The sequence below is a fragment of the Papio anubis genome, chromosome 13 (assembly GCF_008728515.1).
Source record: "Papio anubis isolate 15944 chromosome 13, Panubis1.0, whole genome shotgun sequence".
Classification (NCBI taxonomy): Eukaryota; Metazoa; Chordata; class Mammalia; order Primates; family Cercopithecidae; genus Papio; species Papio anubis.
The window spans coordinates 92,938,269-92,963,870 of record NC_044988.1 but is presented as its reverse complement, the minus strand read 5'-3'; the positions used below and the strand labels follow the sequence as shown (position 1 = coordinate 92,963,870).

The 25,602-nt window shown below is 42.3% G+C and overlaps 1 protein-coding gene across 13 annotated transcripts in view; it reads left to right on the top strand.

Annotated features, from left to right (window-relative positions):
- DENND1A (DENN domain containing 1A) overlaps positions 1–25,602 on the top strand; it is a 544,832-nt gene that overhangs the window by 348,961 nt on the left and 170,269 nt on the right. For all 13 annotated transcript variants that reach the window (XR_638101.3, XM_031654873.1, XM_031654868.1 and 10 more), the window contains one exon: positions 19,888–20,013. Coding sequence is in view for 12 of the 13 variants with exons in the window: in XM_031654873.1 (XP_031510733.1) it covers positions 19,888–20,013 (126 nt within the window). In the remaining variant the exon portion in view is untranslated. The remainder of the gene's footprint in view (positions 1–19,887; positions 20,014–25,602) is intronic.

Sequence of the window (25,602 nt, the reverse complement as noted above, 5' to 3'; positions counted from 1 at the left end):
GAAGACTAATCTGTCCACATGTAGGGTAAAACTCCTGACAGGAGACTATAAGATGAACAGTTCTCAGAGCTCACACAAGTCTAGGAATCCTGCAAGTTCTGACCAACCAGAGTCAGAGATCTTGTTGATCGTTCAGGACAATGATAAGAGACAGCAGTAGGGCATGACTTGATAGTACATCTAAATTAGCTATAGAGTAAAGATCATTTTAGCCCTACCCTGAAAGAGCTTAAAATTAAGCTTTGAGAGGCATAAGAGAGGGCTTTAGGGGTCCTAAAATGTGCTGGATTTTAATGTGAGTGCCAGTTACATGGGGATGAATTCGTCAAGCTGAGCACCAATGTGTGCATTTTTATGTGTGCATGTTAAACTTCGATAAAAAGTTTTAAACAAACCTATTTCTTTTTATTAAGTCTTTAAAAGATCAATCTGATGTGCAATAAATCTAACCTTGTGTCAAAATAAACTTCAACCCTCTTTAAAAGAAGGCAACAAAATCCAATATTCGATAACATAACATTCACAGTATCTAACATCTTATTTAAAAAGTGCAAGACACGTTGAGAATGAGGAAAATGTCACCCGTAACAAGAGGAAAATTAGTCAATAGAAACAGACTCAGAAGTGACAGATAAGATAGAACTAGCAGATAAAGACTTTAAAGTAGATTTTATGAAGACTATAAATATGTTCATGAATTTAAAGGAAGACCTGATTAAATGAAGGGAGAAATGGAAGATATTTTAAAATGAAAGGGAACATCTATAAGCAACAAATACACCTAGAATGAAAAAAAAATCACTTATGGGACTAAGAGGATATGAGATACCACTGAATAAAACATCAGTGAATTTGAAGATATATCAATAAAAACTCCTCAGTGTAAAGCTAAGAAAGGAAAAAGACTGGAAAAAGTTAACAAAACCCAGTGACCCTATAGCATAATATCAAGAGGGCTAATATACTTGCAGCTGGAGTCCCAGAAGGTAAGGAAGGTGAGGAAAGACTAGAAAAAATATTTTAAAAGAGTATAGCGGATTTTTTTTTCAATTTTGATGAAATAATACTCAGAGCTCCAAGAAGCTCAATAAACTTGAAACACAATGGACCCAAACAAAACCACACAAAGATACATTTTGATTAATTGCTTAAAACCAAGAAAAGTTTAAATTAACCAGAGAGAAAAAGATATGAGAAGTAATTATAGTAGACTTATTGCCAGAAACCATTTAAGGCAGAAGACAATGGAATGACATTTTTAAAGTAATGAAAGATAATTTTTATCAACCCAGAATTCTATATCCAGTGAAAATATCCTTCAAAAATGAAAGCACTGAGGCAAGTGGATCACCTGAGATCAGGAGTTCAAGACTAGCCTGGCCAACGTGGTGAAACCCCATATCTACAAAAATACAAAAATTAGCTGGGCATGATGGCGGGTACCTGTAATCCCAGCTACTCAGGAGGCTGAGGTGGGAGAATTGCTTGAACCCAGGAGGCAGAGGTTTCAGTGAGCTGAGATTGTGCCACTGTACTCCAGCCTGGGAAACAGGGCGAGAATCCATCTCAAAAAAAAAAAAGAAGGCAAAACTAAGACTTTTTCGAACAGATAAAAAATAGGAGAAATCATTGTCAGCTGACCTGCTCTACAATAAATGTTAAAAGAAGTTCTTGGTGGGGGGTGGGGAATGATATTATAGGGAAATTTGAACTGTAAGGAAGTGAAAAGAACCAGAAATAGTAAATATATGGGTACATGTAAGAAACTTATTTTCTCATTTTTAATTTCTAAAAGTAAAAATAATACCAGTGGAGATATTCTGCTGGTAATAATACCAGTAGTGCGTGGAGAATAGAAATGTTCTGTTTAAAGGTTGTTATGTTACCTCTATACAAAAACTGGCATAAAAAATAATGTTATTTGAAGGTAGACTGTATTGAGTTAAAGTTTTATATTGTAAACCTTACACGGGCCACTAAGGGAGGAAAAAATAAGACAGATATATATAGCTAATAAGCCAATATTGAAGGTCCAAAACATTTTGTGGGGAAAGAGTAAACATGACAACAGATGGAACAAATAGAAAAGTTAGCAAGATGATAGTGCCTATACATTGTGTAGACACTCCAATTTACAGAGGTTATCATGTAGAAAAGCAAGACCCAATTGTATGCTTTCTATAAGAATTCTACTTTAAATATGAAGAGTCAAATAGATTAAAAGTAAAAGGATAGGAAAGATATGCCAGCCAAACGCTAATCTAAAGAGAGTTGGGGGCAAAGAAACAAATCATCCTTATAGAAGTATACCAAATAATACTTGTAAATACTGTCCTATCCAGGAGAAGGAGCTTAATCACCCCTTGACCCTACTTGGGTGTGGGCTAGAATGTATTTATTCCTAAAAAACTGTGTGTGTAAAGAGAAAAGGAGTAACTTCAGTGGAGAAACTGGCAGACACTACCTTAACCAAACGATCAATTTTAACATCACCAGTGATGTCATGTGGATATCATATAACCACTGATGTGATGTAATGAGGATACTTCACCTCTGTGGTATTCTTTCCAAAAATCCACTCTAATCATGGCAGAAACTTCTGAGAGACTCAAATTTGGGAACATTCTACAACAGGGGTCCCCAACCCCTGGTCTGCGGATTGATGCCAGTTCATGGCCTGTTCGGAACCCAGCCACACAGTAGGAGGTAAGCAGCGAGTGAGCATTACCACCTGAGTACCCCACCTCCTGTCAGATCAGCAGTGGCATTAGATTCTCAAAGGAGCGTGAACTCTGTTGTGAACTGCGTATGCAAGGGATGTAGGTTGTGTGCTCCTTATGAGAATCTAATGCCTGATCATCTGAGGTGGAACAGTTGCATCCCAAAACCATCCTCCCTTGCACCTCCCCACCACCCCACTAGTCCATGAAAACATTGTCTCCCACAAAACTGGTCCCTGGTGCCAAAAAGGTTGGGGGACTGCTGTTCTACAAAATACCGGACCAGCGTTTCTCACAATTGTCAAGGTCATAGCAAAGGAAAGACAAAGAAACTGTTCTAAGCCAGAGGACACTAAGGAGACATGACAACTAAATGTAATGTAGGATCCTGGGTTGGATCCTGGGATAGAAAAATAACATGAATGGAAAACTGGTGAAATCACAATGAAGTCTGGAGTTTAGTTAATACCAATGTGCCATTGTTAGTTTCTTAGTTTTGACAAATGTATGGTGGTAATCTAAGATATGCAAGCTTGTCCAACCTACCCCACTTTTTTGTTGTGGCTGTTCTGTTTTGTTTTAGGCTTTTAGCAGCCTGAAGCCATAGCTTTTAGTTTCTCTCTCTAGTGATAAGTGGAAAAGAGGGATGAGGAAGGGGCTTTGCTGGCCCGACCAGAAACAAACTAAGAACCCATGACTGCATTCTCTCCCTTGGACACCCCTGTTTACGGGAAACTGAAACTGGGTAAGGAGAATATGGGTCTTCTTTGTACTATCTTTGTAACTTTTCCATAAATCTAAAAATATTTCAAAATGAAAGTTCATTTTAGAAAAAGAAGGGAGTATTATGAATAACTTTATGTCTAAAATTTTGACAAATTAGGTAAAATGAACAAATTCCTTGAATTACAGAAAGTGACTCAAGAAGAAATAGAAAAATGGCACTATTTCTTTTTTTTTTTTTTTTTTTTGAGACAGAGTCTCGCTCTGTCGCCCAGGCTGGAGTGCAGTGGCGCAATCTCAGCTCACTGCAAGCTCCGCCTCCCGGGTTCATGCCATTCTGCTGCCTCAGCCTCCCTAGTAGCTGGGACTACAGGCGCCGCCACCACGCCTGGCTAGTTTTTTTGTATTTTTAGTAGAGACAGGGTTTCACTGTGGTCTCGATCTCCTGACCTCGTGATCCATCTGCCTCGGCCTCCCGAAGTGCTGGGATTACAGGCGTGAGGCACCGCGCCCGGCCAGAAAAATGGCACTATTTCTATTTAAGAATTGTGAATCTGTAAAACTTCCCCACAAAGAAAACTCTAGGCCCAGAGAGCCTCCCTGGTTCATTCTATCATATATTTAAGAAGAACTAATACAATCTTAACACCAACTTTTTCAAAAAACAGAGGTAAAAGGAAGATGTCTCAACTTATTTTATGAGATCAGCTTTACCCTGACTTGAAAACCAGACAAATAATTTCCAAAAAAAAGGAAACTACAGACCAATATACATAACCAATATAGATGTAAAAATCTTTAACAAAATATTATCAAATTGAATCCAGCAATATATAAAAAAGGATAATAACCTTTTTTAAAGATGTGAATACAGGTTGGCTAAATATTTGAAAAACCATGTAATCTATTATATCAATAAACTGAAAAGGAAAATAATAAGATATATGCAAAAAGAATTTTAGGAAAAATTCAGCACTATTCCTGATAAGAACTCCTAGAAAATGAAGTATTCTCACTATGGTAGAGAGCATCTAGGAAAGACCTACAGCTCACATCATACTTAATGGTGAAAGACTGATTTCTTTCCCCCTGAGAATGAAAAAACGTACCTGCTCTTCTTATTTCTATTCAATGTTGTACTAGAGGTTGCCACCAGTTCACTAAGACGGGGAAAAGAGGTAAAGCCCAAATGGTTAGAAAGAAGTGAGATTCTCTTTATTCATTCAACTTGATCATGTATATGGAAAATTCTAAGGAGTCTCATAAATGAATTTAGCAAGGGTGCAGGATAAAGTCAGTATACAAAAATCAAGTGTATTTCTATATACTAGTAACGAGCAATTGAAAATGAGATTTTTTAAAGTACCATTTAAAATAGCATACAAAACACAAAATACTTAGGAATAAATTTAAGAAAATATGTTGAAGATTTGTATCCTGAAAGCTATAAAACATTTCTGAGAAAAAATTTAAAAGACCTAAATAAATGGAGAGCTATTCCATGTTTTGGATTGGAAGACTCAATATTTTTTTACTCAATATTTTTAAGATGTTAATTTTCCCTAAATTGATCTATAGATTCAATATAATCCTAACCCAAATTCCAGATGGCTTTTTTTTGGGTAAACTTGACAAGCTGATTCTAAAATGTATATGAATATGCAAAAGATTGAGAATAGCCAAAACAATGTTGAAAGAGAAGAACAAAGTTGTTGGACTTATATTACCTGTTTGCAAGACTTACTATAAAGTTACAGTAATCAATACAGTGTAGAAAGACATATAAATCAATGGAAAAAAATTAAGAGTCCGGAATTAGACCTATACATAAGTGATCAATTGATTTTTCAACAAGTATGACAAAGTAATTCAAAAGGGAAAGAAGAGGGATCTTTTTTTCCAACAAATGTGCTGAAACAACTGGATATCCATATGGAAAGAAAAGAAGCCTTGACTTTTACCTCATGCAAATATTAGCTCAAAACAGATTATAGACCTAAAAGTAGAAACAAAAGCAATCAAATGACTAGGAAAAAAAATATGAGAGGGAATCCTCATGAATTGGGGGTAGGCAAAAATTTATTAGTGTATAAAAAGCATACATCATAAATAAAAATGTGATAAATTGGACGTCATGAAAGGTAAAAACTTATGCTCCCCAAAAGCATCATTTAAAAAATGAAGAGGCAAGCCACAGACAAAATGAGATAAAATATTCTTAACACTTATACCTAAAAAAGGACTTTTATCCAAAAAATATTTTAAAATTCCAAAACTCAGTAGCAAGAAGATAGCTCAATTAAAATGGGTAAAATATTTGAAGAAACACATCACAAAAAGATATTAAAATAGCCAATACGCACATGAAAAGATACTCAACGTCATTAGTCATGAGGGTACAAATTAATGTCACAACAAGGTTCCACTGCATACCCACTGGTATGGCTAAAATAAAAAGGCTGAATTTCTTATAAATGTATATCTTAAACATATGTTTACCGTATGACCAAGTGATCCCACACCTAGGTATTTGCCCAAGAAAATGAAAACTTATGTATGTGTATGTTTTTAGCAACCCAAACCAGAAACAATACAGACGTCCCCCAACTGGTTAATATATAAACAATCAGTGGTACACCCATAAAATAGAAGGCTACTCCACAATCTAGAAGAAACTAACTACTGATCTATTCCACAAAATAGATGAATCTCAAATATATTATGATAAGTGACAGAATCCATTTATTTGACATTCTGGAACAGGCCAAACTATAAAGCTAGAAACAGCTGAGTGGTTGCCAGGACTAGAAGTGGCACAAGGGAAATTTGGGGGATGATATACCATCTGTATCTTGATTGTGGTAATAGATATATGACTATATGCATCTTTCAAAATTCATAGAACCATTCACTAAAGATGGTGAATCTTAAGATATGTGAATCATACCTCAATAAACCTGACTTTAAAATTATTTAAACACTGGCAACACCAAGTATATTGTCAAAGATGTGGAAACATTTATGTGGAGCTCTCATCACTGCTGATGGAAGTATAATACGGTACAACCACTTTGGAAAACAGTTTGGCAATATCCTATGAAGTTAAACTTACGCCTACCATACAACCCAACAATCCCACACCTGGCTGTTCACCCAAGGGAAACGAAACTATATCCAAACAGGCTTGTACATGAATGTTTATGGTAGCTCCATTCATAGAGAACAGACTTCATGTTTATCTCAAGCCCTGGCCTTCTCTACGCCATATTTCTTCAAAGGCCCAGAACCCTCAGACTCCCAAGATGTCCTGTGGGGCTTGTAGGAACTGGTGTGTGATCTTTCCCTGTGAGTCCACAATGCATTTGATTCCGGAAGCTAGGGACTAGGCCTTTTTGTAGACTTGATACTTCTACCCTGTTAATGCATTTTTGTTAGTATTTTCTGATAGAATGTTTATTCATTCAGCAGGCATTTCCTGAGCACCTACTATGTGCTAGGCTTTATATTGGGTATAGTGAGTATGGAGGTGATTAAGACATAGCCATGATTCTCAGTGAGGTCCCAGGCTGGTTAGTAGAAGAGCTAATGCAGGCTGGACTGCCAGTCTTGCCCCCACTTCTCCAGTCCCAGTTCATCCTCCAGGCTATAAACAAAGCATGGAGACCACTCCCCAACTGAAAACCTTTAGTGGTGCCTCATTTTTCTCTTGGTGAAATTCAGACTCCATAATATGGCCCTTTATAATCCACTTTCTGCCCATCTCTCCTACCTCATCTCTTGCCATTGCTCTTCTACCCATTTGTACTTTTTACTGACAGCTTTGCTTACGTACACGGGAGACTCTGGATGTTTCCAGTTCAGAGTCTTCCAAATGGGCAGATCTATAGCCAGTTCAGTTATGGAGATTATTTGTTCATTATTCATTTATCCAAAGTTTTTTGGGTGTATGCTTAGTGTATGGAGCTGTGGGAACATGGATACAGTCATCCTTCCTGGAAAGGAGGGATGAGTGCACTGAAGGGTGAGAATTGAATGCATGGAGGTTGGAGGTGTGAACCAGGAATTAACAGTTTATTACGGCTAGAACATAGGGTGTGCAATCAGGAGGGACAAAAGATGAGACCCAAATAGACAGGGGGGACCAGATTGGGAATGGTCACAAAAACAAGTTTGGACTTCAAGTTTGGGGCAGTGGTTTGGGGCAGTGGGGCATCTACTAAGATAATTAAGCCAGGGAATGATGTGGTAAAATTCATGCTACCAGGAGTCCCAGACTGAGTCGAGTGTTGAATCCCACCTGTTGCTGCTTTTCTGGTTGCTAGAATCTGACCAAAGTTTTCCCCCACCCCACATCTACTGATATTGGACTGGGGGTTGGGGACAGTGTGCTGAGAGAATTCTTAGTATCACCTGTGACCAGCATCCAGTCATTCATTCCTCATGCTTTTAAGGAGTTGTTTGTCCATGCCTGTTCTGTCTTGGGCCACTCGGCGACACTGGTCACTGGATCACAATGAATCTCATTCATTCAGGAAGGGAGCATCATGATCCAGTGAGCCTTGCCCTGAGCGTGTGTGTGTATGATTTGTCAACAATCGAGGATTTTATGGGAGTTTATGGGACTTCATTAAAGATGCTGGAGCAGGAGCACTGTGGGACATCAGAAGAGACCTCAGCAATAAACCGCAATTCCAAGCTTTGGAATGCAGTAAATGTTTAAGAGACTTCCTTCCTTTCATTACTGAATTTTACTTTACTTTTATACCAGTAAAGAGTTGTGTTTTATTGGTTGAAATTTCTTGATTCTGTTTTTCCCAGGTCTGTTTAAAAGCTACATTTTATCTTTGAGGATGTTTGGCTTGTGGTGGAGGAAGTGCTGCCAGCAAATTCAATTAACTGGCAGAGCTCACAGATATTGTACACGGATTTCTTTTTTTCTTCTTTTTCACAACTGCTACATAAACACAGCTGGGTTTAATATTTGTCGTAACAAAGATTTAACTTGAATCATTTTACCCTGGGTAATTAATGCTTGGAATCTTGGCTACTTTTTCGTTCGTTTGTAATCCTCTGCATTTCTTTACTCTAGCTATCTAGATAATGAAGTGTGCTCCTCTAGGTCTTTGCCCTGCCTTAAAACTGCTTAATATTTGGCCGTTCCCACTAGAGAGCAGATGCTTTTCTTTGCAAGAATTGAATTTCTGTCAGCTCCTTTATGCATCATGTGTTTGGAACTGTAAGTGGATCAAGTTGTTCATCGCAGCGGGGACACTGTGAAACACATCTATTATACACTCTTCCCACCCCCCTTCCTGGGTTTTTTTTTTTCCCCTCCCCTGAGGAGGTGGAGATGCCCGGATCCCCTTGGGAGATATCTCGCTCTGTGTGGATGTGTCCATGTGATCCACCATGAATCCGGCCTGGCCACATCCCTAAGCAGGGAAATCTATATCCATTCAGCCCAGGATTGTGGCTGAGACAAACCCTACTTTTATCTTTGTAAACACCAAGCTCTTCATTAACTCCCAAATACACAGCAAGTTTGGGTCACTAAATAAACCCACTAGGCTCAGCATAATGAGTGACATTTCAGTAATTGATGCCCTAGAAAATGTTAATTGTGAACCCATGATTCTTTTCGATGCTAAAATAAAGGCTTGGGTAGTTTTGGCTTTGGAGTTGAGCTAGCGCAGAAGAAAAGTCACCATCGATTAGGCCCCTAGTGTGTACCAGGCACTGTGCTAGGGGATTTGAAAATCTTGACATTTAATCTACATAAGAATCCTGCAAAAAAAGGAGGGGAGGGTAGTTTATCCCCTTTTTATAGATGAAGAAAAGGGGCTAAGTAACTTGCCTAGAGGCATCCAGATAATAGCCAGGAGCAAAGTCAGAATTTGAACTCAGGTCTGTCTGAGCCCAGAGTAAGTCCATATACTGTAGAGTGTGGTCCCCTCATGCCTAGAGTTCACTAGAATATATTCATCGGTTGATCAGTCAAGACATTGATTTATTATGCATGTTTGTGACATGCTGCCATTGCTCCATCTGAGTTGTCTCATTCCACGTCGGGTCTAAAGTTCGGTTGGCATTTGTGAACACCTTTGTATTCATCTAAATCTGAACTCCTGGTGGTGACTGGAATCATTTTAGTTTTGCTTTTCTCTCAAAGCTCAGTGCAAATACAACCCAACTGCCCCAAGCAACCTACTGTTTTCTTAGAGTTTTGTGAATTTCAATTTCTAGCTGTGAACTGATGATTAAAATTTCTAAACCTATATGGTTTAGTTTGTTAACACGGCTTTGGAAAGCAGGCATCTTGGTGGTGTTCCTGCTGTGATATGCTCATCTTTTGGGCCTCAGATAGTGGCTCTGAAGGCAGAAGTACATTTTGGTTCATTTTTACTAGATGTCATTCAATTTGCCAGAGTCATTGTGGGACATTCACATGTCTGACTGAGATACTGCTGATCTGTAGAATTAATTATAGTTAAATGGAAAGGTGGCTTTTGCTCATGAAGAAAGTCGTTAGTCTCTTGATAAACATTTTTAATTATGATTAACTTTAGTCTTCCTCCAAATACTTTCTATTAGAAAAGGCATTAGTGTTCTGGTTCATTAGAAATAGAGCAGTCGTTTTATTTTTGGTTTGCAGTCCATTTTGTTGTTGAAAGATATTGGTCATTAAAAAAAAATTGGTGGATGTTGTGTTGTAAAAAACGTATAAGGTTTCTCTTGCAAGTGTATATCAGTTTTTTCAAAGGTAACTTACACTGTAATTTTGTGTGTTGTGTTTGCAAGAGAATGCTTCTTGGTTTATTCATGTTGACAACTGAAAAGCCTTAGACCTAATTAAAAGAATTTCCATGAGCACCTTTACTGAACCATTTCATTACGCGGCACTGCACAGATTGCATTGTGAAACATGGTGATAGTTTAAATCTGACCTTTAAACCTGAACTGCCAGAAGTATGGGGAGAAAACCCTTCTTTGAAAACACTCCCCAGATAGATATATGTGTGTGTATGTGTATGCATACATGCATGCACATATTTGGTTAGAAGCAATCTTTTTATGGAATGACCACCTAATAATATAAATATAAATACACATTTACTTTGAGCCCAGATTTTGTAGTCTCCTGTAGCTTGGGTAGGATTTTCTAGCTACATTAATTTGTGTGTGTGTGTGTGTGTGTGTGTGTGTGTGTGTATGTATGCATGTGTAGTATATTAAAGCTAAATTGTTGTATAAGGAAAACAAAGATAATTTCACTTACTCTGGGCCAACAAAAAAAAAAAGTATTTGGAGGAAGGTAAGATTTACAAATAGAAAAAGGCAAAAGTCTTCACTACTGTGTGTTTCAGTTTCAAATGGTGAGATACTCAGATTAATCTCATGGGGAGGGGCCAGAGTGTATACGTGTGGGCAAGACTCCTCCTGAGCTTTCTTTGGCAGATAGTGGAAACAGGCCTTTTTTGGTTTTGTTTTAAAATTGCACTTTTTTACTCCAAGGATGTCATTCTATAAGGATTCGATAGCTTGTTCATGGGATGCTCAGCAGAGCCGCTACAGCACATAACGAAGTAGCCATTCACATAATAATAATTGATCCTTTTGTCTGACGAAAAGCTGCCTAGAATTCTAGCTCTTGCCACTAACTTTCTGATGTATACACAGCCCACAAGTTGTCAGGGGAGAGGGAGGGAGCAGAGATCTGGGCTCGTAGGGTCATAGCCAGCTCCAGCATGGAGCTCCGCATAAACAGCACAGCCCTCACTCCCCCTGGAGATCCTGGAGAACCAGGATCTTTGAGGGGAAAATGGGGTGCAGAAGAAGCAATTAAAGCCAACTGAGGTCAAGGTACAACCATGTTCTCAAGAAACAGAAAAGCAAGGAATGAGAGGAAACAATAATGGAGATATAATAAATCAGGGAAAAAATAAACCAGTATCATAGACATATCTAATTTGGTGGTCTAAGAAACCTTGGCAGCAGTGAGAATCAATGGACTGGCACAGACTGTGGAGGAAGATAGACTTGGACTTGACTTTGGCTTCTGCCCTTGCCTTACTGTCAGTGTGATGTGGAGCTGGGTCTCACTTTCCTCATCTGTGTAGTGGGGATAGCTGTGCCTTCCTAGGCCATTTGTTCTGAAATTTTAATACAGTACTGGGTATGAAAATACTTGTCATGTCATTTGTGAACTAGTAGGGTACTTGATAAATACTAGTTTCTGTTCCTTTCTCCTGATAAATGTCTTGTTCTTACAGAAACTATTCCTGGGAAAGAGACTGGGGTGTTATTGCCTTTACATATGAAGACGTTTTGTTTTGAATTTGAGGCAAGAACTAAGGAAGGCATAGGTAGATACACTTATGTAATGGAAATGACAGTTCGCCATTTCTCATTGCCAATGTTTATGTGCCCCTGAGGATGGGAAAACAAGTCACTAACCCCTTCTCCCCTCTCCAGACGCACACATTCCCTGTGGGATTTTAGAATAAAACCTTGATGCCTACTTTATGCAGGTAAAGAAGAATTAATCAACTTGCCTTAGTCCTTAAAGGGGGGAGGAAGATGTGACTCGATTGCCCCTCCACACCTGCTGCTGTGTGTCTAATTTGTAATAATAATAATAATAATAATAAAATCTTTCAACTCCAACTGTGACACCCAGCAGTTAATGCAGCTCCCAGGAAAGAGAAGCAGTACCTGCACAGACTAACTTGAGCCAGACTTTTAGAACGGTGCCTCTCGTTGAGGTGCGCCAGCACTGAGCATGGACATGGTTCCTGCCTTCCTAGACTGGTCAGTCTAATAGAAGAGAAACACATTAGACCGGGTGCGGTGGCTCACACCTGTAATCCCAGCACTTCGGGAGGCCGATGGGGGTGGATCACTTGAGGTTAGGAGTTTGAGACCAGTCTGGCCAACATGATGAAATCCCATCTCTACTAAAATTAAATACAAAAATTAGCTGGGTGTGGTGGCACATGCCTATAATCCCAGCTACTCAGGAGGCTGAGGCAGGAGAATTGCTTGAGCCCAGGAAGCAGAGGTTACAGTGAGCCAAGATGGTGCCACTGCACTCCAGCCTGGGCAACAGAGTGAGTGAGACTCCATCTGAAAAAAAAAAAAGAGAGACAGACGCTAATTGGATTCTTGCGGAATGCATCATTATACATTGTTGTGTGTCCCTAAACGAAAGACAGAGTGAGGGCGTATAATAGGGGAACCTTAGTCTAGCCTCAGCAGTTCGACTGAGGAAGTGATATTTGAACTGAGACCTGAAGGATGAGTAGTAGTCAACTTAGGGCCCTGTGTTGTCCAATATGGTAGCCAGTATTCACACATGGCTATTTAAATTTAAATGGATCGAAATGAAATGGAATAAAACTTTCAGCTTCTCAGTCACGCCAGCCACATTTCAAGTGCTCAGTAGTAGCTAGCATATTGGGTGTCGTTGGACAGAAGATAGATTATTTCCATCATTGCAGAAAGTTATGTTGGACAAGGCAGAATTCTAGGCAAGGGGGAATGGTGGGTGAGAGCACTCCACACCAGAAATAACCTATGCAAAGGTCTTGGGGTAAGGGGGAGGCCAGTGGGACTGGAGTCCGATGCGGGTGGCTGAAGCCACAAAGGAGGATGCAAGAGCCTCTCATCTGAAAGACTCTGTGGCCAAATCAAACAGGGCCTTGCAGGCCAGGCTAGGGCTTTAGTCTTTTTCTCCAGAGCAGTGGAGAAGAGCTGAGAAATCTTAAGGTGCCAGCATTGATGGAAAGAGATAGATAGCATTGTCTTAGAGGCTAACACTCAATAGTCTGCCATCCACTCCTAGGCACCAGAAGTTGCAACCAAATGATAAAGGAAAAACACGCTACTTCTTGAGCACTAATGTGTACTAACAGGGTATTTTCATTCTCCTGGGGAGAAAGACATGTAAACTGCTGGTATATAAAGGCCTAAAGAAGAGAATGATGGTTTATGCAACACGAGAACCCCTTCTGAAGTAGTAGTAAGCTAACTCGTATCCGATTTGTAGGGGCTAAACTGGTAGTCCTTAGGAGCCAGGCCCTCCCTCCTCTGCAGTTCCGTTTCCAGCACATCTCCAGCATGGGACCTGCAAAGATTAGGAATCAACAAAGGAATAGGCCATCGTGCCCTGAGAAAGAGCTGTTTGTTCTGACAGAAAGTTGGGGGCTTGTATTTTTTAATAAAAAGAGTTTGTTAGAAAATACGATAAAGAATATCCCAGATTTAGGAATGGGTTTTGAGGCCTTTGAAATCAAGTGGAAGACAAAGGTGCAAATGGAGCTCGAGCCAAGCCCCTAACAGGCCTTAAATATTATGCTAAGGAATTGAGACTTTATTATATTCACAGTAGGGAGCCACTAAAAATTTTAGAGGGAATGACATGATATAACCTCTTGTTTTAGGAAGGTAATTCAATGCAAAGGATGGATTAGACTAGGAAGAGAATAGAGGAAGAGACACCAGCTCAAAGACTGTTGCAATAGTACTGGTAAAAGATGAATCTAAACTAAAAAAAAAAAAAAAAAAAAAAAAGCTAGGCACTCTGCTACATCCATTCTTCATTTTATATCCATTATATTTTACTCCTCACAATGTATACATGTTATACATACTTCATTTTACAGCCAAAGAACTAAAGCTCAGAAAGGTTAAAGTAGGGAAGCCAGGTTTTCAATCTTAAACCTAGGCTTCTGTGATTCAAACTCTATGCTTTACTGCCTGAGGGGTGCAGTGGGGACAGAGGAGTAGATGAAGCCCAGGGACCTAAGAGGTTAAGAACAGTGACCAGTGAAAGGAGGACCAGGGGACAGGGTTGGGTTAAGGGGGGGCAGGGGCAATACTGTGTGTGTTATGGGATGTGATAAGTTTGTGGTTGTATAAGACTGGTCTCCTTGTTCCCTCTGACTCATTCAGCATGCAGATGTTCATTTCTCCTGCCATTGTGGTTGTGTCTTAGCAATGGCATTCTACAGAAGGGGAATGAATATCACTTTCTCTTCCCATCCTTTCCAACAGAGACCAGTTTCTATTAATGATCCATCACTAAAGAATGTGATCCTAGACTTTCCTCCAAGCAGAGAGGCTCAGCCACTGAAAATGCCTTTCACAATGTCAAACACTTGTTCGTTCGTTCGTTCTTTCATTCAGCAGAAAGTGCTGCATGAGTACACTGAGCCAAGAACTGTGCTGGCTGCTGGCCCTGCGGGGAACTCGGTCCATCAGGAAAGGAGGTAGAAACTGCAGTTCGCCATGGAACCACCTGCTCAGTCCAAGGTGGCTCAGACTTAGTGGTCAGGGCAGGCTTCACAGATGGGGGGACATCTGGATTCCCTCTTTCCCTTAACCCAAGGCAATGGGTAATTTGACTATTAAAGAAAAATACCTCATTTTAATTCTTTATTGTAAAAGTAACATATGCTTTTTCTTAAAGGATAATCAAAACAATCAAGTGTGTAAAATAGAAAGTGAAAGCATCCTTGCATGGTTAAAGTTTGATAATGTAGCATTTTAGATTTTTACTGCATATATATTTATATATAATTTTAAAATGATTCATGCTGTACATGTTACTCTGCAACCTGCATGTTTTTTCCCCACTCGACAGTATTTCACGGACATCTTTTTGTGTCAGTTCGTAGAGTACTGCCATGTCCTTTTTAGCAGCTATGTGGTATTTCCTGGTGAGGATGTGGGATAATGTATTTCAGAGGCCCCAATTGATGGATATTTGGATGGTCTTTCAGAAGCTGAATAGATGTTCACAAGCAGGACAGGAAGGGACAAGAGACAACCAGGACTGAGCTACTGAGATGGAAATGGGCTGGAAAGTAGCCTGTGCTTCTGGATATCCAAGTTTAACATTAAGTAGGGCAGGTGGAAGTGAGGCTGATTGACGACAGACTGCTCGTGGAAGTTTGGATGTTTTTCGGAAGGTGATGACAGTGAAGGGCGGGGACACTGAAGGGTTTTGATGGAGAATCAAAGTGATTGGATTTGGATTTTTCCAAGATTACTAGGACAGATATGGGTGGATGGCATTGAGAAACTGAAGGCAAAGAAAGGCCCACCGAGGAAACTGTTCCACTAGTCTGGGCCAGAGAGGGTGATGGAGCTGAATTTACAGGGCAGTGTCATGGGCACTGAGAGGAGAGAGTGGATTCAGGGCATATCTGGGTTGGTGTTGATGACATGTGGAGAATGTTTGTGGGAAGGAGGGAGAAGTAGGGAATCTGACATCTGACACCTGGCCCAGGAGACTGGCCGAATGATGCTGTGGTAACCAAGATGGCACACAGAGAGGAAAGGGCACTTTAGACAGAAGCTGGTGAGTTCAGTTTTGCCCCCCCTTTCCTTTGCTTTGTCTTCCTCCTATAACACCTGATTAAAGGAGGAAGCCATCCTCACCGGCACTTACAACACACCCAAATTACCCCAGATGAATCCCAATGTTAATGATTTGACCAGCACCCCTAGGGGTACTGAGGGCAAATTCAGCTTTAGATATATGACTCTGTGTTATTTAAACCTTAAATTTTCTTCCCTCACTTGTATTTAAAGGACAAATGCTACTCCCCAGCGATCAGATGCACAGATACTTGCAGTTTCAAAGTTTAAGGTGCTGGCAGATCAAGACAAAAGCTTCTCCATGTTGCAGGGTGAGAGGAGGTCTTCAGAATTCTTGGCCTAAGTGGTCACAGGGGCACCAGGAGCCCAGGACCACTTGGCTAGTTTCAGACCAGCTGGGGCAGGCAGGAAGGAACACGCTAGTATTTGCTCAGTTACAATCAACGACTCCTTCTTTGTGTAAAATGGTAATAAGGCCATTAGGAGAGGCTCACCTGAAGTGCAGCGTTGTGAATCCAAGGTAATTAAACACCTCCCGAATGAAAGAGAAAGGCCAGGGAAGGTTAAGTGAGGAATAATCTGCAGCACAGGTGGCCCAAGGCCTTTGAGGAGCCAGAAGGAGAGCGACAGCGGCTTGTACCATTTCAAAGGATGGAAATGTCACTGTAGTCCCTGGGAGGGGCAGGATTTTTATTTTTATTTTGGGGGCAGGGGCAGGGAGTGGGTAGTATTTTTAGCATGTTAATAGAGCATGCTTCTTTTTTGTACTTCTCTTTGGAGGCGGAAGTCCACGGCAGAGTCAGCCTAGGTGCTGAATGGCCTGCATTGCTCCTCAGGGGCTCTCACCACTGTGAGGCTGGGGCTTATGTGTCCCTGATAAGGGAAGGTCATAATAAACCAGTTGTAGATATCCGGATGTTGAGATAGACTTCAAACTGCTTCCAAATGAAGATTGTTTTCCATGGTCCCCTCTTGGAGTAGAGGTGGGGTAACTACCCCCTCAGTGTATGTTCCCAAGGCTTTTTACTTTTTCTTTTTTTTTTTCGAGACAGGGTCTTGCTCTGTCACCCAGGCTGGAGTTCTACGGTGCAATCATAGCTCATTGCAACCTTGAACTCCTGGGCTCAAGCAGTCCTCCCACCTCAGCCTTCTAAGTAGCTGAGACTACAGGCATGTGCCACCATGGCTGGCTAAATCTTTTTATATATTTTTTTATAGAGATGGGATCTCACTGTGTTGCCCAAGCTGGTTTTGAACTCCTGGCTTCAAGCCATCCTCCTGCCTCAGCTTGCCAAAGCGCTGGGCACGTCCCCTTGGCTTCTAACTTATCAGAGGAGAGTATCAGTCCCATCTTCACTCAGTTTAGCATCCAAACGTGAGGCATGCCCTTTATCAATAGCAAAGGATTTTTTTCCTATAAACAGTTCACATTTATGAATGGCTTCGTATACACTGAGCACTGCTTGGTGACTTTGTGTATCCTTCCAGCTTGTCTTCATTGCATAAGGTCTGGTGGAGGATTTTTGCTTTTCAGATTGTTACCTCGAAATTTCTGTTGTCTCCACACAAACACTTGTACATGAATCTTCATAGCAGCATTATTCATAGCAGCCAAGAAGTAGAAACAGCCCAAATGTCCATCTGCTGATGAACAGATTGATAAAATGTGGTCTCTCCATACAGTGGAATATTATTTAGCCATAAAAAGTGTGAAGTCTTGACACATGCTACAACATGGACGATCCTTGTTCATAAAGCATTGTGCTAAGGGAAATAATCTGATGGCAAAATACTACCTATTGTTAATTCCATTTATATGAAATGTCCAGAGTAGGCAAACCTGTAGAGACAGGAGGAAGGTAAGTGGTTGCTTGGGTCTGGTGTGGGGTTGAAATTGGTAGGGAATGGGGAGTGACAGCTAATGAGTATGAGGTTTCTTTCGGGGATGATAAAAAATGTTCTGGAGTTAGTAGTGATGGTTGTACAGTCTTGTGACTATGCTAAAAACCACCAAAATGTGTACTTTAAATGAATGAGTTTTATATGTGAACTATGTCTCAATAAGCTATTAAAAATTTTTCCTCTTAGAAGCTTGGGAACAAGACATAATGTGCATGGATCATTTCTAAAGTCTATCTAGTCCTTCCCGGATCAGATTTTTTTTCCCCAGACTTCTCAGCAAGTGATTCTTAATATTTCTAGGGTCACAGGCACCTTTAAGATTCTGGGGAAAGCTATGGATCCTGTACCCAGAAAAATAATCTTCACTCATTCATATTAAAAATCTGTAAAAGATTCGTGGATCACCTAAATCTAATTTTCTATTGTATCCTAAGTTTTTTATTTAAATAATGTCCTACCAGTAGCTGGTCTCTTACAGAATTAGTTTCCATGAAACGTGCTCTCGATATGTTACCTGAATGCTTAAAACCAATCATTAGTTTTCTGTTTCTCTCTCAAGACGAAGGAAAAAAATCCCTTCAGACCCCTGCCTTTCTCTCCAGCCTCATTTCAAGCCATATTCCCCTCATTTTCTCCACTGAAGCCAGGGTTCTTTCTGTTCCCTGAACTCTTCTGCACTGCAGGGCCTTTGCACGCCACTCCCCATACTTAGCATGTGGTGCTCTCCCCTCTTTGCTGAGTTAACCACCCTCACCCATCCTTCAGATCTTAGTGCAAGCCTGTTGCCCTCCAGGAAGCCTTCCTTGACCCCCTAGACAAGCTCTATTACAGGCTTGTCACAGTAGCAATGCCACGTGCCTTCCTGTTTTTCTCACTAGAATGTCAGCTGAATGAGGGCAAGATCCCTGGGTAGTTTCATTGTATCCCTTGTATTCCCAACGCCCAACATAGTCCTAGGTACATAGGAAATAATAAATACTTGTTGAGTGAATGAATAACTCGAGGTCACCACGTTGCACAGTTCCAGGGGCTCCTCTTATGTGGAACGCAGTATGAAAGGTGTGCTGTGAAGCGTGGCACCTTGAGATGAATGAAATGCGTGTTAGAAATAGTCCAGGAAGCTTGATGTTGAGGGCAGCAGCCACCATGTCACACAGTCTTTCCTACATTGTTTTTTATGTCTCACTTTCAGGAGAATCTTTATTCATTTGACCAACGGGTTTGTTTGTAGTACATGGACCTGTGAAATCTCACAGCCTTCATATTTCCCTCTTTGCTTTGGCTACTGGGAGACTTTTAAGTCAAATTCAAGCCCATTTCTACCCACCATATAAGACCCGATGGCTTACATTTATATAGCAAGTCTATTACCTGCTTCTTTGCCCATTATCATCATTTCCAAATATTTTGTTTTAACGTCTTGAGTATGTGTCTGTTAGTATAAGCTGCCACACTTCCTTTAGAGTATTATGTGTGAGAAATATAAATAAGCCTTTATTCTAACATTTGTAAGTAGCTTTAAGAGGGTATAGAATAGGAACTGAAAGTCTGAGTTTGGGCTCAGACTACAAGACTTTGATTGGAATGTGGCCATGTCTTGAGTTTGTTCCTAGGTATGTAGCCTAGCCTCCCTGAGGCTGTTTTACCCTTGTAAGATGGGAACATTAATCCCTTCCTCACCGGATTGTTAAATTAACTAAATTGTAAAATGTATGCAAAAGTGCTTACCTGGCATGGAGTAAGTCATTAAAAATGGTTTTTGTTTTTATTAGACATGTTCTAATAGGAACAACATTCATTTAAATTTCAAAAAGATGCCCTAATTCTGAACACTTTTTTTTTTTTTTTTTTTTTTTTTTTTTTTTTTTTTGAGACTGAGTCTCACTCTGTTGCCCCAGGCTGGAGTGCAATGGCGTGATCTCGGCTCACTGCAGCCTCCGCCTCCTGGATTCAAGTGATTCTCCTGCCTCAGCATCCCAAGTAGCTGGGATTACAGGCGTGTGCCACCACACCCGACCTGAACACATTTTTGTTCTTCCAGTAACTGGAATCAAACGGATTCTGCCATCCGTAGGATCTTCCAGAGCTCCATATATAATGAACTTAGCCACCCCACTTTGACCCTGTCCTCAACCTGTGTTTTCTTTCTCTCCATCACCAGATCTCTTCCCTGAAGAACAGGCTGAAAAAGGTCTCCACAACCACTGGGGATGGTGTGGCCAGAGCGTTCCTTAAGGCCCAGGCCGCTTTCTTCGGTAGCTACCGAAACGCTCTGAAAATCGAGCCGGTGAGTAGCCGTGGCATGTCACAGAGCCTGTGTTTGGTCAGGGCTGAGAAGCATACCTCAGGGGCCACAAGAAATGCCATGATCCTTCTGGTTTTCGGATTCATCTAGAAGAGCGTGTGTGTGTTTGTGGTAGGGGACAGTGTACTCCCCTTGCCATACCTCTCAGCACAAGGAGGCTGTGCTATCATATGTGAGACCCTGGCTGCTCCAGGGGCTGTTACGCCCTGTGCACCACCCTAGACGGTAAGCCCCGGCCGTGTGTCAGATCCAGCGCCAGGCCCCTCACACTCACCTGCTTCCCCTGGGGCTTCACAGTGCACCTGTGCAGCAGAGACGATCAGCTCCACTTTACAAATGAGGGAGCCAAAGCTCAGGGAAGAGAAACAACTTAGCCCGGAAAAGCCAGATGGCCCCAGAGCCCCTGCTTTCCCACTGGGCCTCTCCACCCTTGTTCTTTCGAGGGACCGCCCCTCCATGCTTGAGAAAGCAGAGCCTCCTGGGTCTCATGCCTCATGGCTCCTGCGAGGGGTCTTGGTGTAAGTGGTCACAGTGAGGACCGGGAAGTGACCTTGCCCACCTCTGGCCCTTCTCCCTTTCTGGGCCTCGTCGACTCATCCATGTCCCCTGCCTGCCTCATGAGGTGACTCGTGATTGCAAGGATGTGAAGACACCAGGTCTTCTCTGAAACCAAGGACAGTAACAGTCCTCTTAGCTTCGGAGAGAAACTCTTCCTTGCTGTTTCTCTCCTCGGCCTACTCTTGGCCTTCTGGCTGAGGAGAATGCAGGAATTGGCCTAGGGACCTGGGTCACCCTGTAGAGGGGAGAATGTTGGAGGGAAACCTTGCTGACAGGTCTGTTCTCCCAGGAGCACAGGGCTGCCTTCGTCTCGAGCGGGTGAGTGACACTGTCACACCCAGCCTCGTCAGAGTCGGAATTGGAGTCGGAATTGGAGTCGGATGTGAGGGACACTGGCTGCACTGCCCATAGGCCAGGGCTGTTTGTTTCTATTTTTACTTTAACCTGTAGCATTTAATTAGATCAAATGACAAAAGTTCAGGGGATGTGAGGCAATGTATTCTCTGTAGAAATTCTGGGCATGAGCAGGGATCACACTTCCTCATAAGCCGCAATTACACATTGGTAAGTGTCTTTACTGCTCTGACTCTGTCATGTATTCAAGTAAAACACAAAGAATAACAGCAAACACCTTGTTTCCCCGTCATCCAGGACCTGCTGTCTGTGAAGTGGGCAGGGCAGTGGGTGCTCAGGAAGTAGCATCCTAACCCCACCCTCCTGCTCCTTTTTATCCGTCTGGCACTCAGGCCTTACTCTCTAGGCTGCCTGAGCTTTGGACAGTATCATCGTCACTGTGTGCTCACATAGCAGAAGGGGTGCACTCTCTTTGCTTCCTGAGATGTATTTCCCGTAGATTTTTCAAAAGCCCTTCAGCTTAAAGCCAGTTCTTGATAGTGTCCTGCTAGTGTCAGAGTGACGTGGCTCTGATTACTTGTCACGATCTTGGTCCAGCCAAACCAATCAGGGTCAAAGCAGTGACAGCTGGCACAATTCAAGGACAATACTGTTGTCTTCCCCCGTTTAAAATGGGAATGAATAGGACAACTGGCCCAATCCTTTGCTTGGGTTGCTGGGAACAGACAGACTTGAAGTATTTTCACTCTTGCAATGATCTCATTGTTGGCATGTGTGCATCTGGAATCCAAAGGCAGCTGAAGCTCGGGGCATATTGCTGCTGCAGGATCTGGGCACAGGCTGCTCCACGGGAGGAGTTTATCGTCGTACTTGCACATGGCGCTGGAAGGCACTGGATTTAAGGACAGAAGCCCTGGAGTTTCAAGCCTGGCTCTGCACTTCTTAGCTGTCTAAAAGTTGAGCAAGCCACTTAATCCATTTAAACTTCAGTTTCTTCACCTGTGAAATGAGGCTAAGCCTCTGCCTATCCTTCCTGAGGATCCACTGAGCCATAACACATTTCATCAGGAAGGTGAAACTTGAACTGGGTCTGATGAGTAAGGTTTGGAAAAAGAGAAAGGAGTGTCCCTTCCTAGAGTGGGGGTGGAGGTAACTGAGGAAGCAAAGGCTTGGAGGCAGGTTCCCTCATAGCCAGTGAGTGGACCATTTTGTTTGGAGCGACTGGGTGGGGAGATGGGGCTGCAGGAGAGGATAGAGCCAAATTTGGCAGAGCCTTGGATGCTACGCTAAGAGAGTGAACTTGACCCTGTGAGGAGTGTAAGTTTCTGAGCAGAAAGGTGACATGACTGAAGTTACCTTTGAGCAGTAGTATAGTGATGGGCTGAAAGGAGAGCTGGAGGCAGAGAAACCAGTTAGAGGAGTGTTACGGGAACTCAGAATAGAGCCCTGGGTAGCTCAACCAGAAACAGAGACCATGAAAGAAGAAGTAGCAAGATTCAGCAATAGATCAAATATGGGAGATGAACAGCAAGAAGTGTCAAAATGTCTCCCAAGATTTGGAGGCTAGGAGAGGATGAAGACACCCCTTGAAGACAAAGGGAATGCTTAATACCAGGGTGTTCACAGTAGCAGCACTCCCAATGGTGAAACACTGGAGTATACTGAGTATCCATATTAGGTAACTGGTGAAATAAATTAAAGTCCATCTTATGATAGAATATTATGTAGCCATTAAAACTGTCACCTTAGAGATAACATGATGGGTTTAGATGGAGACATGGCACTTGTCCTTGAATGTAAGCTGCTATTCAGTCATAAGATGTATTATTAGTTTATGTACCATTAAGAAAGGGAAAAGAGTGGTGCCAATTATAACTGAAGGATGCCACCGATTATAAGACACATCCAGATTTCAGAAATGTTACAATGGGAAGTAATTTTCATCTTAGAATCAATGAAATATGGCAGACCTGTCAGCCTTTCAGTCCCATTCATCTGTCCTACAATGGCTTTCTTCCGTAAGGTGGAGAAGGAAACCAGAAGACCTGGAATTTTCCAAACAAGCTTCAAGCCAAGGTCATCACCAAGTCACCTAGATGGTTTTTAAACTATAGATTTAATTTTGGCAAATTCTCCCCTTCTAAAATATGAGGTGACAACATTCCCCACGTAAGATTGCTTGGGGCAGCCAGGCATGGTGGCACGTTCAAGACCAGCCTGGGCAATATACAGAGACCCCATCTCCACAAAAAATAAATTAGCTGGATGTGGTATCACGTGCCTGTGGTCACAGCTACTTGGGAGGCTGAAACAGGAGGATTGTTTCAGCCCAGGAGTTCAAGGCTGCAGTGAGCCAAGATGGTGTCACTGCATTCCAGCCTGGGCAACAGAGTAAGAACCTGTCTCTTAAAAATGTTTAGGGGATTAGTTTAAAATAATGACTGCAAAGTACATGTGAGCCCGAGAAATAGGGAGGAGGCATTGGCTGCATCAGTGGGGAGGATGGTGCCTTGAGTGAGCCTGCCAGGGTGCATGCAACACAGTGCTGACTCCCTCCCCACGGCCGCTTGTCTTTCAGTTGTTTCTCTGGTTATAAAAATAGGACCTGCTCTTTGTAGGCTGGACGCGGTGGCTCACACCTGTAATCCCAACACTTTGGGAGGCCGAGGCAGGTGGATCACAAGGTCAAGAGATCGAGAACATCCTGGCCAACATGATGAAATGCCATCTCTATTAAAAATACAAAAATTAGTTGGGCATGGTGGCGCGTGCCTGTAGTCCCAGCTACTCAGTAGGCTGAGGCAGGAGAATCACTTGAGCCTGGGAGGCAGAGGTTGCAGTGAGCCAAGATCGTGCCACTTTATTCCAGCCTGGTGACAGAGCAAGACTCGGTCTCAAAAAAAAAAAAAAAAGAACACTTGTTCTTTGTAAAAAAATGTTCGAAGTAACAGGACTAGAAATGAGAAAGCACCACCCATAATCCTATCGTCACGAGGTAGGTGAGATACAGCTGTGGCAGGTTCCCATCTAGGTTCTAGGATTTTTTGTTTCTTTTGTTTTTCCATTTTGGGGTTTTGGTTTTTTGACTTTCTTGGAGGCAGATGAGATATGCCTGAGAAAGCAATCCAGTATCCTAGTTATTAATAATTTTTTTTGCCTTTTAGTTTGTGTAAGCATTTTTCATACCACATAGAATCTCTTCTTAGACATCATTGACAGTGGCTGAGCAGAGCCTATCAGGTGACCCTTGTGGTTACCAACCCTGGCCATGGATTAGAAGCACAGGGGAACGAGGGGTGGGGGGGGGGATGCTTTTAAAAAGGCAAATGTCCAGGCCCTCCTCGGAGATTTCTGTCGAGTTCCTGTGATCTGAAATCAGAACCAAGGCCCACCATGTTTTCCTAGTGCTAGTCTTGTAAAAAAGAAATTATTTTACTATTTTTTTATTATTATTATTTTGAGACAGGGTCTCACTCTGTTGCCTAGGCTAGAGTGGCATGATCATGGCTCATGGCAGCCTCAACCTCCTGCGCTGAAGTGATCCTCCCACATCAGCCTCCCATCTAGCTGGGACTACAGGTGCATGCCACTGAACTCAGCTAATTTATTGTTAATTTTTGTAGAGACAAGGTCTTGCTATGTTGCCCAGCTGGTCTCCAACTCCTGGGCTTGAGTGATCCTCAGCCTCAGACTCCCAGACTGTTGAGATTACAGGCATGAGCCACCATGCCCGGCATGCTGGTTTTTTTGATTGTCAGTAATGTTTCATGATTTTAAACCACACTGTGCTAAACATCTTATATATATATCTTCATACATGGTTTGAATTATTTTCTTAGGCAGATTCCTTGACATGTATTTACTGGGTCAACGGATGTGAGTCCATTTAAAGCCTTTGGCACATAAGGTGAGGGAGAAAGCTGGTGAGCAGACACAGGGGAATGTCTGCAGGGAATGGCCCCTGAGGTGGGTGCCAGGGCAGGGCCTGAGAACAGTAGGTCCCTGAGGGCAGAGGGAGCCTGCAGGGTAGAAGGCCAGGTATGTGGGGGCCACGCAGGGCAGCGCAGCTGCAGCGCTACCAGCCCCTCTGGCTCGCCTGTGCTCACTGCTTCGTAATGCTTCCACAGCAGCAGTCACCATGCAGGGTCCTGGGGTACTGCCCATACAGGTGGGGGAGGTGGAGGTGGGATCATGGTTGTCAGGTTACTGCAGAGTCACAGTGTTGTGTTTTGTTGGAAACAGGAAACATGAGGGACCTAAGCGGGCTCCTCTCTGCTCTGCTTCTGCCTCCCAGGACCCTGAGCAGTTATTCACCTCTCCAATCCTCAGTTCCCCTTCCATAAAGTGGATGTGTAATCGCCTCCTTGCAGGAGTGTAGTGAGGCTTAAATAAGCCCAGTACAGTGCCTGTCCTGATAGCCCTGGGAAGATGGGTATGGCCCTGGCCCTCACCCACCTCCTCCATCTGAGGAGGACCCTGCCAGCCTGGAGCCCATTGGGGGACAGCTCCAGTCCGTGTCCTGCCTGGCTCTGTGAGGAGGGGTCAAGTTCTGGCCTGAGAAGCAGAGGTGGGCATCTCCTCCTCTGCAGTCACATGCGAAGACCTTTTCCCTGGCTCAGAACTCCCTTGAGATTTTTATCAGCACCTTGGTCTCTCTCG